General features: G+C 39.2%; 1 protein-coding gene across 1 annotated transcript in view; it reads right to left on the minus strand.

Moving 5' to 3' along the window:
- Window positions 1–4,503: 4,503 nt before the first annotated feature.
- VSTM4 (V-set and transmembrane domain containing 4) overlaps window positions 4,504–17,623 on the minus strand; it is a 96,030-nt gene continuing 82,910 nt past the window's right edge. Inside the window, exon 8 of the mRNA XM_042960974.1 lies at window positions 4,504–4,716. Within this exon, the coding sequence (XP_042816908.1) occupies window positions 4,591–4,716 (126 nt within the window). The 3' untranslated portion in view covers window positions 4,504–4,590. The remainder of the gene's footprint in view (window positions 4,717–17,623) is intronic.

The following is a 17,623-nucleotide window of genomic DNA, read 5'->3' on the forward strand; positions in this document are numbered from 1 at the left end:
TGGGCATTCCCTGGAAGCTTGTCAGAAACATAGACTCCCAGGCCCCCATCCAGACTTCCTGACCCAGGATCCACAGTTTAATAGGATCCGGTGATGTGTTACAGATTAGGGAGCACTAGTCTATCCTACCCATCTGGACACCTCCTCTGTAGCTCACACTCAAGCTGTCCACGCTGAAGGCCGGCCCTTCTTCTAAGCCATGACTTTCTTCTTTGTGTTCCTCCCAGTGAGTGAATAGCTTCTGTCCAGGGTGGGGTGGGGGCGGGACGGGATGGAGAGTCAACAGCCCCACCATGTGGCTGCCTCACCTAGTAATGGGCTAAACATGAGAACTCCCTCCCTCTCCAGGAAATATACGGATACTGAAAGACATCATGTCCTATAGAACATATATGGAAGCCACGCTAAACTTCACAGCCACACAAAAAGGTGCCCTCCAGCATCCATGTGATAGGGCTCATTTGAATCTCTGCCCTGTGCCCTTCCCCTGCTGTCCCCAGTGACGCTTAGTACCACTCCAAGCCTGCTGGTGTCTCTCCTCCAAACCAGAGGGTCCTTCCGTGAGGCCAATATCAGTCCTGAAGCCTGACAGTCCCTTTCCATCGAGAAGGGTGTCCTCAGGGCCCTGAGAGGTCCCACTCAGTGAGAAAGTGCAGAGCACGGCAGGGGCCCGTGGCTACAAGTACGTCATGGGACATAATGCAGGTGGAGTCCTTGGGTGGTGACACTCAGTGCAACTCTTTTGCTTCCTGAGCTGGGAAGCAACTTTGATGCATACCGTAATGGTCCGAATTCTCTCCATTGCAACATGATGCGCTCGAACAAAACTAGGATTTAGATGGTAGGAAAATGGAGTCATTAATGGAATCAAAGGAAGATCTGAAGGAAAGAGAAACGTCTGAGGAATTTTGGGTCTGGGAGCTTGGATTCTGTGCTCCCAAGACATTTTCCTCCTCACTTCTCAGAGTCTCCTTCATTTTTCAAGGCCTCCTTATTGCCAGAGACGTGGCCAGAGGCATAGCTGATAGGTGGCATCCCAGCTTCGCTCCCCAAGAGAAAGATGGTTTGTTTCTCCCAAGGATTCTGATCAGCCCAGAACAGGCCTCATGCACGCTTTGGGCCATTTTTTTTTTTTCGGCCTGGAGCATGACCCCATTCTTGGCCAAGCCTGGGTTGCGGTCATGCATATCGGAGGCTGAGTGGTGAACAAGGGGGTGGATAGTCCCTAAAAGCATCAACTGGTTTAGTGTTCTTATACAAGTGAGTCTTTGGGTTTCCTGATGTTCGGGACAACCCAGATGACCATGCACCAAAAAATACCAAGTGCCCCAATGTCATTTTCACTCCAGGAAATATCAGGAGGGGGGAGGCCTGGCTTTTTCTGACTTGCCCTGTGAACTAACAGGGTCACGATGCTTTAATGAAGATGCGATCCCAAAGAAATCCCAACCTTTTTCCCCCACCCCGGCTGCTTTAGTTCAGGGCTTGGGGATGCCCTTTTTTGCTGCCTTCCTTCCTGCCATGATTCCGTGCCATGCCTGGCCTAGGTCAAAATTCACCACCAAATCTGAGAGTGTCTACTGAGCAATGGATTCTTGCTTGTTTTGACTTCATGTAAACATACAAGCAATTGTCCCTTATGAAAACTGCTTATATAGGGGCACCCGGGTGGCTCAGTCAGTTAAGCCACTGACTTCGGCTCAGGTCATGATCTCATGGTTCACGAGTTCGAGCCCCGCATTGGGCTCCCTGCTGTCAGCTCAGAGCCTAGAACCTGCCTTGGATTCTGTGTCTCCCTCTTTCTCTGCCCCTCCCCCGCTCACACTCAGTCTCTCTCTCTCTTTCTCTCTCAAAACTAAACAAAAACATTAAATTTTTTTAAAAAACTGCATATATATAGTTGTTTCAATAGATGCCTGATAGTAAAAACAAGATGAAAAACTTTTCCTAATTTCTATTGGGATGAAATAGATGAGATAATTAGGAAAACTTTTCCTAATTTCTATTGGGATGATTCCCCTTACTCATCTTTAGAAATAAATGTTAAGGCATGGTTAGTGGTTTATTTGATAGGGAATAATTCACCCATTTTTTTGAAGGTTTACTATGACAATAACATCAAGATTTATCACCGCAAATAAGCACCAGGGACAGATCACCCATTGCTTCTAGTTGTGAGCAGAACTTGGATGTTTGGCTTCTGGACATAATGATGGGATGAGCTCTGCTTGGATGTTGACAGTAGCTTCCAGGATTCCTTTGGGAAGCGTTTTCAGTAGGAGGTGATGGTCTTTTAATACTCGAGGTCCAGCTGGTCCCCCAGCCACACAGTGTCGCGTGGGTTTGTGCAGCTATGAGCAGAATTCTGGAGCCAAAGTCTGAATTGAATCTAGAGCAATGACTTGTTACCCTAACTTGCAGCTGCCAGCTCTTCTTAGCGGAATGTGTTTCCACACGTCATGGCCCTCAGCTTTCACTAAATTTAAGGAGATGGGCTTGATGGGATTGAGTGCAGTTCACTTCTGCAGTAGCCTAGGGGCCCCCTACCCTCTTGCCTCTCCCCACAATCTCCTCTTCACACACTTCACACTCCATCCCCATCTGGCATCCTCGGGCCCCACTAGCCCACATGGTTCCTTGTGCAAACGAAGAAATCACCCTCCTTCCTCAAAACACCATAGAACCATGTTCTGTTGGAACATTGCCATGATAAGATAGGATACACTGCCTATGATAATTATGATATGAACTGAATGCCAACCATATAGTCTCCTCTCCTAAAGGATCCCCTGGAAAGTTCCAGACAATTCTTTCAAGTGGTATTTCTTCCCCCAAAGCTGCGTGGTTTATTCACTATCTTTGAAATCTGGCAGGCGGGAAGGGAATGAGATGCAGGTGTAGACCAGAGAGATCGACTTCCTGTCTGTAAAGTCAGGCTACTTCTGCTTCTAGAAAATCTACCTGCTCCCAATTTGGACCCTTTCCAATAAACCACAAGAGGTACTCATAAGCTATCATGGGTCTTTGGGAGTGTTACCGTAGAGCTAAGTTCACGGACACATTTATTTTTTGAAGCTATTGTAACGAGAGCCTTACACTGTAAAGAAACTTTCATTTCGAAAATACATAGACTGTCACATGAATGTTAACACAGTGTAGTGTGAAGCAATTTTATAGTATCCAGAATCTTGAGGTATTCATCATCCCATTACAAGAATTCTATGAGAGGTTAAGTCACCTTACTATAAACGTGAGTCTGAGATAATTAGGGAGTGAGAAACTTGACCAAGTTCGCACAGCTATACAGAAGGGCACAACTCACACTCAAGGTTGTGTTTAAAATATATAATTTACCATATATACATGATCCGTTACAAAGCCAAACAATGTCTGCAGTGCGCAATGAATAACCGCCCAGAGCACACCCACCCAAGAAGTGTGACAGGATGGCTCTCTTCTAGAACGTTTCCATCTCCAGTGAGTTTCTGGGTGTTGTACCAGTCCTGCAGAGAAACTTCCACACAGATGTGTATACCATGCACCCCTGCCTGACCCCAACCCAAACACATTAGAAATCACCCATGAAGTTGAGTTGGACAAGGCACGTTCCAAGAGTAGGGTCTTTAAAACACATTTTCCCAACTCGGCTTGCACTTCTTACTCTCCTCCACTAGGGGAACCAGGCACAAAACTTTGCCCACATATGAGTGGACGTCCAATTAGAGCTGGTAACCTCGACACAGTTCCGAGGGGCCCGCTTCCTCCAGTGTGTCAATGGATGGCTAAGTCCCTCCCTTGCTCCTTTGGAGAAGAGTAGGACTTCTTGGAGGATGTAAGTTTCTATACCAATATAGGTGCACCCTGATGAGGGTTATGGAAGCCCTTTAAAATAGTGTGTGCTACTTGCCCTGTGGCCTTGGGCGATCACACCTGGGAGATGGGCACTGGGGTATTTACAGACGGCTGACTGTTAGCCCCACAATCTGCCTCTCCGCCCTTAAATCACCAGGGTCAGTGCATCTGTTTAAAACAAGAGATGCTACCTTGAGTGACCGTTTGCAATAAGCAGTCTGCTCTGCTCTAGGTGCCTTAGGAACGTTCTGTGACCTTCTGACAACCAACTAGTACATATCTGCCATCTCACACACTTTGGCCTATAATGGTATTTCTTCTAGCTATATGCTATGAGCTTGATATCACAAATACAGGAAGAACAGAAGATTAAAATAAGATTTTTAAAAGATTAAACCCCAAAGAAAGAAGAAGAAAACACGAAGGGGTTTGGCTCAGCAGAAACAATCTCCTTGGGTACTCTCAGAATCAGAGTCCACACTTCTCAGGGCTCAGACTCAGAAAATCTTGTCCTGGGAGGTTTGTCCAAGGTCTGTGGCCCCTAATCTTTTGTGGAGAGGAGCCCCGTACCTCGTGCCTCACACCTCTCCTCGAAGGCACCTGGAGCGCTGTTGGGAAGGGTCTCTCTGCCCCGCAGAAGGCACGAGTGAAAATACAAAAATAAGGACTTTGTTTCCAAAGTGTCATAAATAACCGGGATGGCAGGTATTAAATAGGACCACGGAAGAGGGCACAGCATTACAACTTGTTCTCTTCAAAGAGGATCTGGGCGTAGACGGTGCTGGTGGGGAGGCCTTTGGCGGCCCGGTGGGGTTTGACCAGCTCCAGCTCGGCGTAGGTCAGGTTCTCCTCAGCAATCTTTGGCTGGAAGACAAAACACAAAACAATTCCAGCTGACCACAGGAGTTCCGCATCATATATTCATTCATCAGGGGTGCATTTTCATCGCATTCTGGGGACCCAAAGGGAAACAAATGGACAAAAATTTTCCAAGGACGTATAAAAATTAAATAACATAACAATATAGATCTCATTGCCTTATAAAGAACACTATGCCCTATAAAGAGCCACTACGATTATTCTTTTTTTAATATATTTTTTAAGTTTATTTATTTATTTTGAGAGAAGAGAGAGGGAGAGAGCATGAGAGGGGCAGAGAGAGAGGGACAGAGAGACGGTCCCAAGTAGGCATCACCCTGGCAGCTTAGAGCCCAACACAGGCCTCCAACTCATGAACTGTGAGATCACGAGCTGGGCTGAAACCAAGAGTTTCATTCTCAACTGACGGAGCCACCAGGCGCCCTCACTATGATTTATTCTTGAGTCAACATAGAACACTAACAAAAAGCGATTAAACATTAGGTCACAAAGTAAACTTTAATTCTGAGAAGTAAAAATAATGTAACTAACAGTTTCTGATCAAAAGGAAAAAATAAAGATAGCGACAGAAACCCAAAATTCCAGAAATTAATAACAAAATTAGAATGGGCATTTTTCTCGAATGACTCAACCTGTATAAAACTAAAGTTTTGGAATATCTTGATAACAATGAAAAAAGAAAATATTACTTACCAGAGCCCAAAGAATGAAGTACTCACAGATAAATCATAGTCTTAAATATTTATGTTAATACTATGAATTAAATGGGTCGAGCATCCAATTGAAGAAGTTAGAAAAGAACAAAATAAATGGAAAAAAAAAAAAAAAGAAAGACCAATACAATTAGAACCAGACTCTATGAATCAGAAAGCAGAAACACAGGGGCGCCTGGGTGGCTCAGTCAGTTAAGTTCTGACTCTTGATTTCAGCTCAGGTCATGATCCCAGGTTTGTGGGATTGAGCCCCACACTGGGCTCTGTGCTGGGTGTGGAGTCTGCTTAAGATCCTCTCTCTCCATCTCCCTCTGCCCCTCCTCCCCTCAAAGAAAGAAAAGAAAGAAAGCAGAAAAACAGTAGAATTATAAAAATACCCAAAAGCCTGTGCTTGGAAAGCACCAATAAGATAAATAAACTGAAAAATAAATTAATCAAGATAAAAAGGTAAAAAGCACAAGTGAATAAAATAGGAAATGAGGAAGGGGATATAATGTAAATAAATTTTTGAATTAAAAAAAAAAAACTACTTTGCTCAACTCATTGCCCAAAATTATGAAATGCAGGATAAAGTAGGTAATGTTTCAACAAATATAAATTATAAACTCCAGAAAATATGAATGTACTAATTATCATCAAAAAAAGAAATAAAAGAAAGGAAAGGAAAGAAATAAGGAGGGAGGGAAAAAGGAAGGAAGAAAGGAAGAAAGGAAATATTGTCAAAGAGCTCTTTCTCAAAAACACCAGGCCCAGGCATTTTTATAGGAGACTTTCTAAAACAAATTCTTTTAAGGAAAAGATAATTCCAATGTAATTAAATTTATCCAGAGCATTAAAAGAGGAAGAAAAATTTCATGTATTTTATTTAAAAAAAATTTTTTTTTTTTACATTAGAGAGAAAGAGATCAGGGGAGAGGGGCAAAGGGAGAGAGAAAGAAAGAGAGAGAGAATCTCAAGAAGTCTCCATTCTCAGTGCGGAGCCTGACCTGGGGCTTGATCTCACAACCCTGGGATCATGACCTGAGATGAAATCAAGAATTGGGCGCTCAACTGATGGAGTCACCCAGATGCCCCTTCATGTATTTGAAAACAACCTCATTTATTAATGTAAATTTTAAATCAGATTGACTCAGAATGAAGAAGCAGATTAAAAGATACATAACCATGTTCCAGGAATGCAAAGATGGTTCAATATTAGAAAAATCTACCAGTATAATCCACTATAGCAACAGATGCAAAAAACCAATATGACTATCTCTATAGATGCTGAAAAAGCATTTAATAAAATTAAAAAGAATTTTTTTGCGAAAAACAACTTTTGAATAAAGGAGTCACCCATGTATATTTTCTTGCCATGATTAAGGAACATTATTAAAATAAAGAACAATTGGTGGCTTATTATGGAGTGATGTCAGGATCACAGCACCATGAACCATTCCTTTTTCTTTTCCTTTCCCCATCAATTTACAACTGATTGGACATCCACAACTGAAAAGAAAAGTGCCTGTGCACAGCATACCAAAAGACACCCGAGAGATCTGTCCATCTGTGCACTCAAAGGTGGGGGTCTGGACTGCAGAGGAGACTGCAGAGAGGGTGGGGGGGGGGGCAGCAGTGGCATTGGTGGTGATGACAGAGAAGGTGTGGGCTGGTCCAGAAACCAGCCAGCACCACCTTACTGATACAGGAGGTAGAGGGTGAAGGCAGTGATGGGGGGGGGGGGGGAGGAAGGGGAGGAGGGTCTGCCTGGCCATGTGCATTATAGCTGGAGGGAGCAGTTGCTCTCTCTGACTGACCACAGTGACTGGGGGAGGGAAAGGAACGGAAGGAAAGTGTCTCCTGCTGTCTGTCCCGGAAGGCAAGAAGCCCATCCTTGCGTCAGGATCCCCCTACGTAGCAGTGGGCACACCCAAAGCCCAAAGCACTAAGTACACACCTTCCCTCCTCACTCCTGCTCTGCCCACCGCCCCCCCATCGCCAGCACCTTTGTTTTTTCTAAATGCATAGTGCTCCCAACCTTAGCAGCCAGTCAGCTTCCTTAACAGAAGGCAAAAACTTGTGCTATAGCGCCACCTTCTGGAAAACAAAAGGAAAGCTCCTAACTACCAACCTGTTGAACTGTTGGAATCAATGTTAACAAAACCTCACCTACATGAAAAAGGGTGTTCGCTACTTCAAATGCAGTGGCAGAGCCACTTCTCATCAAACGCCATGAAAAATCATAGTAGTAGGTGAAAACCACAGTAATATTTAAAAAATCACAGTAACATGGTATCAGAAAAATAAAATGACAATTTTCCAGCAACCAAAGCCAAAGACATGGAATACTGTAATCTAAATGGTAATTCAAAATACTTGTAAAGAAGTTCAAAAGCCAAAAGAAAACTCAGAAGGACAGTACAGTGATTTCAGTAATCAAACTAATAAACAGAAGGCGTGCTTTATCAAAGAGGCTGAAATTCCAAAGCAGAACCAAACAGAAATTCTGGAGCTGAAGAACTGAATAAATGAGAGGAAGGATGCATTAGAACATACTGGAAATAGAGCAGATCAAAAGGAAGAGAGAATTAGTAAGCTCAAGGACAGAAATATAGAAATGATTCAGGTGGAAGAGGAGAGAGAGCTGAAATTTTTAAATAGTGAAGGAATTCTATGTGAATGATCTGACTCCATCAGAAAAGCCAAAATAAGGGGTGCTTGGGTGGCTCACTCAGTTAAGCGTCTGACTTCGGTTTGGGTCATGATCTCACGGTTTGTGAGTTCAAGCCCTGCATCGAGCTCTCTGCTATCAGCACAGAGCCCACTTCAGATCTTCTGTTCCCCTCTCTCTGTGCACCTCCCCCACTTGCTCTCACTCTTTCTCAAAAATAAGCATTTTAAAAAATTAAAAAAAAAAAAAGAAAAGAAAAGCCAACATTATGGGTATCCCAGAAGGAGGAGGGAAGAGAAGGGAAGAGAGCCTATTTAAAGAAATAATAGCTGAGAATTTTCTAGTCCCGGAGAAGGAACTGGGTATACGAGTCCACAAAGCTAATAGGACACCTTACTATCTCAATGCAAAAAGACCCTCTCCAAGTCACATTAGAGTAAAATTGTCAAAAGTCAACAATAAAGAATTTGAAAGGCAGCCAAGGGGGAAAAAATGATAGTAACCTAAAAAAGTACTCCCGTTAGGCTATCAGCAGATTTCTCAGCAGAAACTCTGCATCCCAGGAGAGAGAGGAATGACATATTATATGGGAAGATAAAAACTGTCAGCTAAGAATATCTGGCAAAGTTATCCTTCAAAAATGAAGGAGAAATAAAGGCTTTCCCAGATAAACAAAAGCTGAGAGGGTTCACCACCAGTAGACCTGCCTTACAAGAAATGTTGAAAGGTGATCCTCAAGCTGAAATGAAAAAATGAAAGTACACAAAACTCTGATTAAGGGGATAAACAGAATTAGAATATGGTAACTCTTCTTTAAAATAGTATATTAAACTCTTAACTATAGCATAAAGTTTAAAGGAAAAGAGCATTAAAAATAATGGGAACAACTTGATAACAAAATCACAGTATAAAGAGATAATTTGTGACATCAAAAATATAGAAGAGGCAGAGGAAAAGGATGGAACTTTCTCTTTTTTATTTATTTATTTATTTATTTATTTATTTATTATTTTTTTTTCAATATATGAAATTTATTGTCAAATTGGTTTCCATACAACACACAGTGCTCATCCCAAAAGATGCCCAAGGATGGAACCTTCATAGGCAAATGAAGATAAATTGCTATCACCAGAAAAAGAACTATTTTATCTATGAAATGTTTTATGTAAACTACAAAGCATATTTGGTAACTACAAAGCAAATATCTAGAGGATAGACACAAAACATCAAAAAAAGGGGAGGGGAGAGGCTGTGCCAATGTCCGTGCAAAACTACCTACTTACAAAGGTAGACAGAATCAGAAGGAAACAGAAACACGGGAAAGACAAAATAATCAGAAGGCAAAAGATAAAATGTACATATCAATAATCACCATAAATGTAAATGGATTAAAATCACCAATCAAAAGGCACAAAGTGGCTGGACAGATAAAAAAATAAGACCCAATTATATGCTGCTCACTTCAGCTCTAAAGGCACATATAGGCTCAGGAGACTCATTTCAGCTCTAAAGGCACATATAGGCTTAAAGTGAAAGAATGGAAGCCAAGCCAGCTGAAATAAAAAATTAAGTATAGCCATATTTATATCAGACAAAATAGACTTAAAGCTAAAAAGGGTATTCAGAGACAAAGGTCATTACATAATGATAAAGGGGTCAATCCATCAAGCAGATATAACGATTACAAACAAATACGTTCCCAAAATCTAAGCAATGAAATTAAGTATATATTAATTATATTAAGTAATCAATGTTACTTAAGCTTGTAAGTATATTATATATTGATTAACTAATAAAAGTAATTAAGTAATTAATAAAAGATCTTAAAGGAGAAATAGACAACAATACAATAATTGTAGGGGACTTCAATACCCCACTATCAGCAATGGATAGATCATTCAGATAGAAAAATCAACAAGGAAGAATTTAAATTGAAACACACTTTAGAATAAATGGACTTAACAGACATATACAGAACATTTCACCCAACAGCAGCAGAATACACAATTTCTCAAGTGCACATGGAACATTCTCCAGGATAGATCATATGTCAGGCCGCAAAACTAATCTTAGCAAATTTAAGAAGACTGAAATCATAACAGCTATCTTCTCTGACCACATGGTATGAAACTAGAAATCAACAAAAGGAAAGTGAGAAAATCTAAAAATATGTGGAAACTAAACAGCACACTTATAAACAACCATTGGATCAAAGAAAAAATCAAAAGGGAAATAAAAAGTATCTCATGAAAATGAAAACATAACATATCAAATATTGTGGGATGTATCAAAATCAGTTCTGAGAGGAAAGTTTATAACAATAATAATATATTAAGAAATTAGAAAGATTTCAAACAACCTAATTTTACACCACAAGGAACTACAAAAAGAAAACAAATGGAGCCCAAAGTTAACAGAAAGAAGGAAAAAGTAAGGATCAGAGTGCAAATAAATGAAATAGAAACCAGAAAAAAGAATAGAAAGGATCAGTGAAACTAAGAGCTAGTTCTTTGAAAAGATAAAATTGACAAAGCTTTAGCTAGATTAATTAAAAAAATAGAGAAGTCTCAAAAAAATTAGAAATGAAGAAGACATTAGAATAGATACTACAAAAATACACAGAATTGTAAGAGACTATGATGAACAATTATATGCCAACAACTTACATAACTGAGAAGAAATGTGTACATTCTAGAAACACACAACCTAAGAAGACTGAATCAGGGAGAAATACAAAAGCTAAACAGATAGTAATCAGTAATTACTAATCAGTAATAATAATAATAATAACTCCCAACACAAAAAAACTTCAAGGCTAGCGCTACTGGAAAATTTTACCAAACATGTAAAGAATAATTAATACCAATCCTCTTCAAACTCGTCCAAAGTATCAGGCAGGAGGGAATACTTACAAACTCATTCTATGCAGTCATCATCACTTTGATAACAGAAACCATACAGGGCCACCACAAGAAAAGAAAACTATAAACCAATATCCCTGATGACTATAGATGTAAAAATTCTCAAGACAATGTTAGAAAATCAAATTCAAGAACATATTAAAAGGATTATACACCATGACCAAGTGGGATTTATCCCTGGTATGCAAAGATGGTTCAACATACACAAATCAATAGATGTAATTCATCACACCAATAAAATGAAAGATAAAAATCACATGATCATCTCAATGATCAAAATACAATATCCTTTCATGATAAAAACCATTAACAGACTAGATACAGAAGAAACATATTCAACATAATAAAGGCCATATATGACAAACCCACAGCTAACATTATACTTAATGAAGAGAAACTGAAAGCACTTTTCCTAAGATCAGGAACAAGTCAAGGATGCCCACTCTCACCACTCATAATCAATATAATACTGGAAGTCCTAGCTGAAGCAATTAAGCAAGACAAAGCAATAAAAGGCATTCAAATGAGAAAGAAAGAAGTAAAATTGTCATTATTTGCTGATGATATGATTCCTATATAGAGCAAATCCCAAAGAATTAGTAAAAAAAAAAAAAAAAAAACTATTTCAGTAAAATGGCAAGATACAAAACCAGCATATAGAAATCAACTTTATTCCTTTACACTAATGATGAAGCATCCAAAAAAGAAATAAAGAAAATGAACCCATTCATGATAATATCAAAAAAAAAAAATACTTAGGAATAAATTTAACCAAGGAAGGGAAAGATCTATACAACAAAGACTACAATACTTTGCTGAAAGAAATTGAAGAAGACACAAGCAAACAGAAAGATATCCCATGTTCGTGGATTGGAAGAATTAATATTGTTAAGATGGCCTTACTATCTAAAGCCGTCTACAGATTCTACTTAATCCCGATCAAAATACCAAAGGCGTTCTTCACAGAAATAAAAGAAACAATCCTAAAATTTGTGTGGAACCACAAAAACAAACAAACAAACAAACAAACAAACAAAAAACAACCCAAATAGCTAAAGCAGTCCTGAGAAAAAGAACAAAGCCAGTGGTATTGTGCTTCCAGATTTCGAACTATACTACAAAGCCATAGTAATAAAAAACAGTATGACACTGGTACAAATATAGATAGATACATCAGCCAATTGAAAAACTCCAGCATATATGGTCAATTTATTTTTGACAAGGAAGCCAATAACACATAACAGTGAAAGGATAGTCTCTTCAACAAATGGTGCTGAGAACTGTAGAAACACATGCAGAATAATGAAACTGGACCACTATCACATATCACTCACAAAAATTAACTAGAAATGAACCAAAGATTTAAACATGAAGGTCTGATACCATGAAAGTTCTAGAAGAAAATGTTTGGAAGAAGCTCATTGATACTGATCTTGGCAATCATTTTTTGGAAATATCTCCAGAAGCACAAGCAACAAAGGAAAAAAATTAACAAATGGGACTACATCAAACTCAAAAGCCCCCACAGAGCAAAAGAAACAATTAACAAAATGAAAAGAACCTACAGAATGAGAGAACTTTTTGCAAACTGTATAATGGATAAGGGGTTGAAATACCCAAGTAATATCCAAAATGTACAAAGAATTCCATCAACTCAATAACAAGACAAAACAAAATCCAATTTAAAAATTGGCAAAAGAAGTAATTAGACATTTCTCCAAAGAAGACATCAAAAAGGTCAACAGACACATGAAAAGATGCTCAACATCACTCATCATCAGGGAAATGCAAATGAGATATCACCTCATATTTGTTAAAATGGCTATCATCAAGAAGACAAAGACCACGGGAGCTGGTGAGGATGTGGTAAAAAGGGAACCCTTAAACACCGTTGAGAAGAATGTAAATTGATCAAACCACTATGGAAAACAATGTGGAGGTTTCTCAAAAAATTAAAAATAGATCTACCACGTAATCCAGCAATTCCACTTCTGGGTATATATCCAAAGGAAACAAAAACAGGATTCCAATGAGATATATGCAATCCCATTTTTTTTTTCAAGATTTATTTATTTTGAGAGAGAGAGAGAGAGCATGAGCGCACTTAAGAGCCAGGGAGGGGCGGAGAGAAAGGGAGAGACAGAAACCCAAGCAGGCTCCACACTGTCAGCGTGGAGCCTGACTTTGAGCTGATCATGTGAGACCTGAGCTGAAATCAAGAGTCAGATGTGTAACCAAATGAGCCACCCAGAAGCCCCTTATACAATCTCATTTTATTGCATCATGATTCACAAAACCAAGCTATGGAAACCACCCAAATGCCCATCAATGAATAAATGGATAAAGAAGATGTGTTACATATATACAATGGGATATTTTTCAGCCATGAGAAAGGAAGACATTGTCCCATTTGTGACAACATGATGGACCTTGAGCACATTATGCTAATTAGGTAAGTCATAGAAAGACAAGACTGTGTGATATTACTTATACATGTGGAATCTAAAAAAATTAAACCTGTAAAAAAACAGAGAGTAAGATGGTAGTTACCAGGGGACTGAGAGGAGTCAGACAAGAGTGATGGTACTTAAGGGTAAAAACTTGTAACGAGTAGTAAATAAGGTACTGAGATCTAATGCGCAGGATAATACATGTAGACAATAATATTGTACTATAGTTATGTAGTGTGATAAATATCACTGCTTGGCAATCATAATCTATATATTATATATACATATATTATATATATTATATATGCTACAACATATAAAGGTATCAAAGTAGCCTGGTACATGTGTATGTGTAACTTACACAATGTTACACATCAAATTTATTCAATAACAAATATTCACTTATTTATTATATATATTATTAAATAAATATTCACTTATTTATTATAAAAAGAATAATTGGTAATCCAACTTGAGTGATACTAAAATCTAAGGCTGTAATAATTACAATACTGGGGTGTTGGCACAGGAATACACCTGTCTATCAGTGCAACTCATGAGAAAGTCCAGAAATTACCCTGGAATAATAAAATAAAATATTATTTTTCAATACATAGTGTTAGGTCACTTGGGTAGTCCCTTGAAAAATAAATAAATCAAATCCCTACATCATTCTTTATACCAAATTCCAGATAAATTACACATTTTTAATGTGGAAAAGAAACTCATAAAAGTGCTAGAAGAAAGTGTGGCGAAATAAAAAAAAAATTTTTTTTAATAACCTCTGTGTATGGAAGGTATTTTATAGAAAAATCCAGGAGCAATGCAAAAAGATATGTATATCTTCATGCCATATACGGCATAGTATTCTCTAAATAAAGTCAAAGGACAACTGACAAAGTGGAGAAAATATTTGCAACTCATACCAAAGGGCTTTACAATTCAACAAAGATAACGGCCAATAACCCATTAGAAAATTAAACAAAGGGGGCGCCTGGGTGGCTCAGTCGGTTAAGCGTCCGACTTCGGCTCAGGTCATGATCTCACAGTCTGTGAGTTCGAGCCCCGCATCGGGCTCTGGGCTGATGGCTCAGAGCCTGGAGCCTGCTTCCGATTCTGTGTCTCCCTCTCTCTCTGCCCCTCCCCCATTCATGCTCTGTCTCTCTCTGTCTCAAAAATAAATAAAAACGTTAAAAAAAAAAAAAAAGAAAATTAAACAAAGAACAACAGACTGGACCAGAGTGTTCATAGGGGAGGAAATACATAGGCTCTTACACGTACAAATGAGACTGAACCTGTAGCAACAAGAGAATCTCAATTGAAAATCAGACATCAGGGAATGCCTGGGCGGTTCAGTCAGTTAAGAGTCAGTGACACTTGATTTCAGCTCCAGTCATGATATCAGAGTTCATGAGATCGAACCCATGCACTATCAGTGCAGAGTCTGCTTGGGATTCTCTCTCTCCTCTGCCCCTCCCCCACTCACACTCATTCTCTCTCTCTCAAAATAAATAAATAAACTTAAAAAAATAAAATCAGACATCAGGTTTTGTCTTTCGAATTAACAAACCTTAAAGAAAGGTTGTCAAAAGAAACAGAAGAAACAGGTCCTCTTGTATATTGTTTGTTGGTACAAGCAAAATCTGGAAACACTTCAATGGACATCAGCGGGAGACTGGTATATTCATACAATGGAGTATATGGAGTATATTCCTTAAAAAGAATGATGGAACCATACGTGTCTGTGTTACCATCATTTGTGTAAATATGTGTGTATATATGTTATACGCTTAGAAAACCCTTGGAACCTGCTTGAAAAATCAAGCACCTGATATCTATGGTTCCCTCTGGTAAAGTAAACTGGGTGGCTGAAGGGAGGATATACCTTTGTGGATACCTTTTAAATTTTCTAGTAGGCGCACGTATTTAAACAACACATTAATTAATTTTAATTCATAATCAGAAAAATAAAAGTCAGTCACTAATTTCTAGCCATGAAAGACACGTGACTTTCATTTAAGCAGCCTGCTTTTGGTTTTTGTTTTTCGGCTTTGGTTTGTGCTATGGTTTTGTTTTGATTTTTTTATTTTTTGTGCTTACACCTTGGATTATCTCGCCAAAATTCAGGACAAATAAACCATTCACATTCAATTTAAGTTTCTTAAAAAGAATGCCTAAAGCAAAAAGCCTCTTTTCTTTCGAAATGAAGCGTCATCATAGAGACAGGGAGCAAGAGTATCTAAACTACAGCCAGTACCTACTCGTCAGGGGCGACTAACCAGCAACCTTCACAAACTGGTCATTTTTCCATTTCAAAGTTAAGGACATTTATAGGGATGAGAGCCTCCTGCCTGTCTTTTGACATCAAAAGTCTTCACATTGCTTCTTAGTTGTCCATATATTACAAGCCAACAAAAATCCCGTTTACCTCTTGCCTTACAGTTTAATTACATTTCACATTACAACGATTCCATTTAGAAATGCCATGTGTCCTCAAATAAGCACGCAAAACCCAACTCATGTAAATTTTAGAACTAGGATTTATGAAATCATATTGTCCAGGTGTTTTATTACATTACCTTGAAATTGCATTGTTTTCTAGTGTAGATTATCTGTTTATTCTTAAGTTATTCCATTACGTTTGGATATGAAAAATAACACTAGCTTTCTCAATACAGGTCACCAGGCTGGCTGGGCTGATGTGTTGTTTTCATACATTTTTATGATGTTCCTATAGTAAACATAATTCAATAAAGCCAAAGCACACTAAATAAATAATTGCATCTAGAAAAGCAATAAAAACAAATAAAATTAGTACTTTCATAAGTGGAAAGGTACTTCAATTACTGCTACAAGCAACAACCCACCATAAAATGTGTAGAATCATTTCCCTTATGCATATTTCTGGGATATAATAATTTGATTGAAGACACGAGGCAGCACACAGGAGCCTCCGAATTGTGAAGTGTATACAGTTTCCAACAGAAGATGCATAATATCAGTCCTTGGCACCTTTAAAGAACCTATTGTTTTTCTGGCATGCACAGTTGGCTGTCACCATCAACCATGTGCTTAATTACATTTCCCAGCTTGTTTAACTGGAAATAAATTCCTAATGGCCAATGAAAGGGAGTAAATGCAGACTCCTCACCAGTTCTTATCAAGCTACCTTTTTTTTTTTTTTTTTTTTTTTTTGCACTGATGCTTTAGTGGAAGGTTTAGGTGCATTGAGAAGTAGCTTAGAGAAAATTATTGGAATAATCAGTTACTGGTAAAACTATACAACTGGTGGTAAAACCAGGGGCCAGGAGCAGAATGTAAAGGCTAAAGCAGATGATGCAATGGGGCAGAGCCAAGGGTAGGACCCCACAGCAGGGCCCCACGTGTATTTCCGGTGATGTCTGTGATCTTAACAATTCGAATGTGGCCTGGGTATAAGCTGAAGATTCACTCCCAACATCTACGGCAGTTGGAAAACTGGAGCACATCAAGTGAGTCTCTGAAGATGAATCGAGAAGCACCTCTGTTCCCTGTGAGCTGCTGGCCTTCAAAATGACCCTCTTCAAGACCCCATTCCTGCTCTTGGGGGTGAAGGGAGTACAGAAGTGCATGGGCACTCTAGTACAAGCTTCAACGATCTTGAACTAGTGGTTCACAAACACTCTCGCAAATGCTTTAGGCTGTACTCAGACACAAAGGAAAGTCCTGGAAGCAGGATTTCCAGGCCTCAGACACCTAGGTCTGATGTCGCCGTGTTCGCTGAAAAGCAGGAGCAGGAGGAAACAGGGGGGATGGGAAGCGGACCAACTGCTGGGAAGTTCTGACAGTGTCCCTTAGAAAAGGCCCTACAGGGGCACCTGGGTGGCTCAGTCAGTTGGGCGTCCGACTTTGGCTCAGGTCATGATCTCATGGCTCACGAGTCTGAGGCCCTTATAGGACTCTGTGCTGACAGCTCAGAGCCTGGAACCTGCTTCAGATTCTGTGTCTCCCTCTCTCTCTCTGCCCCTCCCCAGCTTGCACTCTGTCTGTCCCTCTCAAAAATAAATGAAAACATTAAAAATAATTTTTTAAGTAAAAAAAAAAAAAGAAGAAGAAAAGGCCCTAGAACTTTCCAAACATGTGAGAAGCAAATGCAACTGTTTGGTTGTATCTTCTTTT

The sequence above is a fragment of the Panthera tigris genome, chromosome D2, assembly GCF_018350195.1.
Source record: "Panthera tigris isolate Pti1 chromosome D2, P.tigris_Pti1_mat1.1, whole genome shotgun sequence".
In the NCBI taxonomy this organism is placed as follows: domain Eukaryota; kingdom Metazoa; phylum Chordata; class Mammalia; order Carnivora; family Felidae; genus Panthera; species Panthera tigris.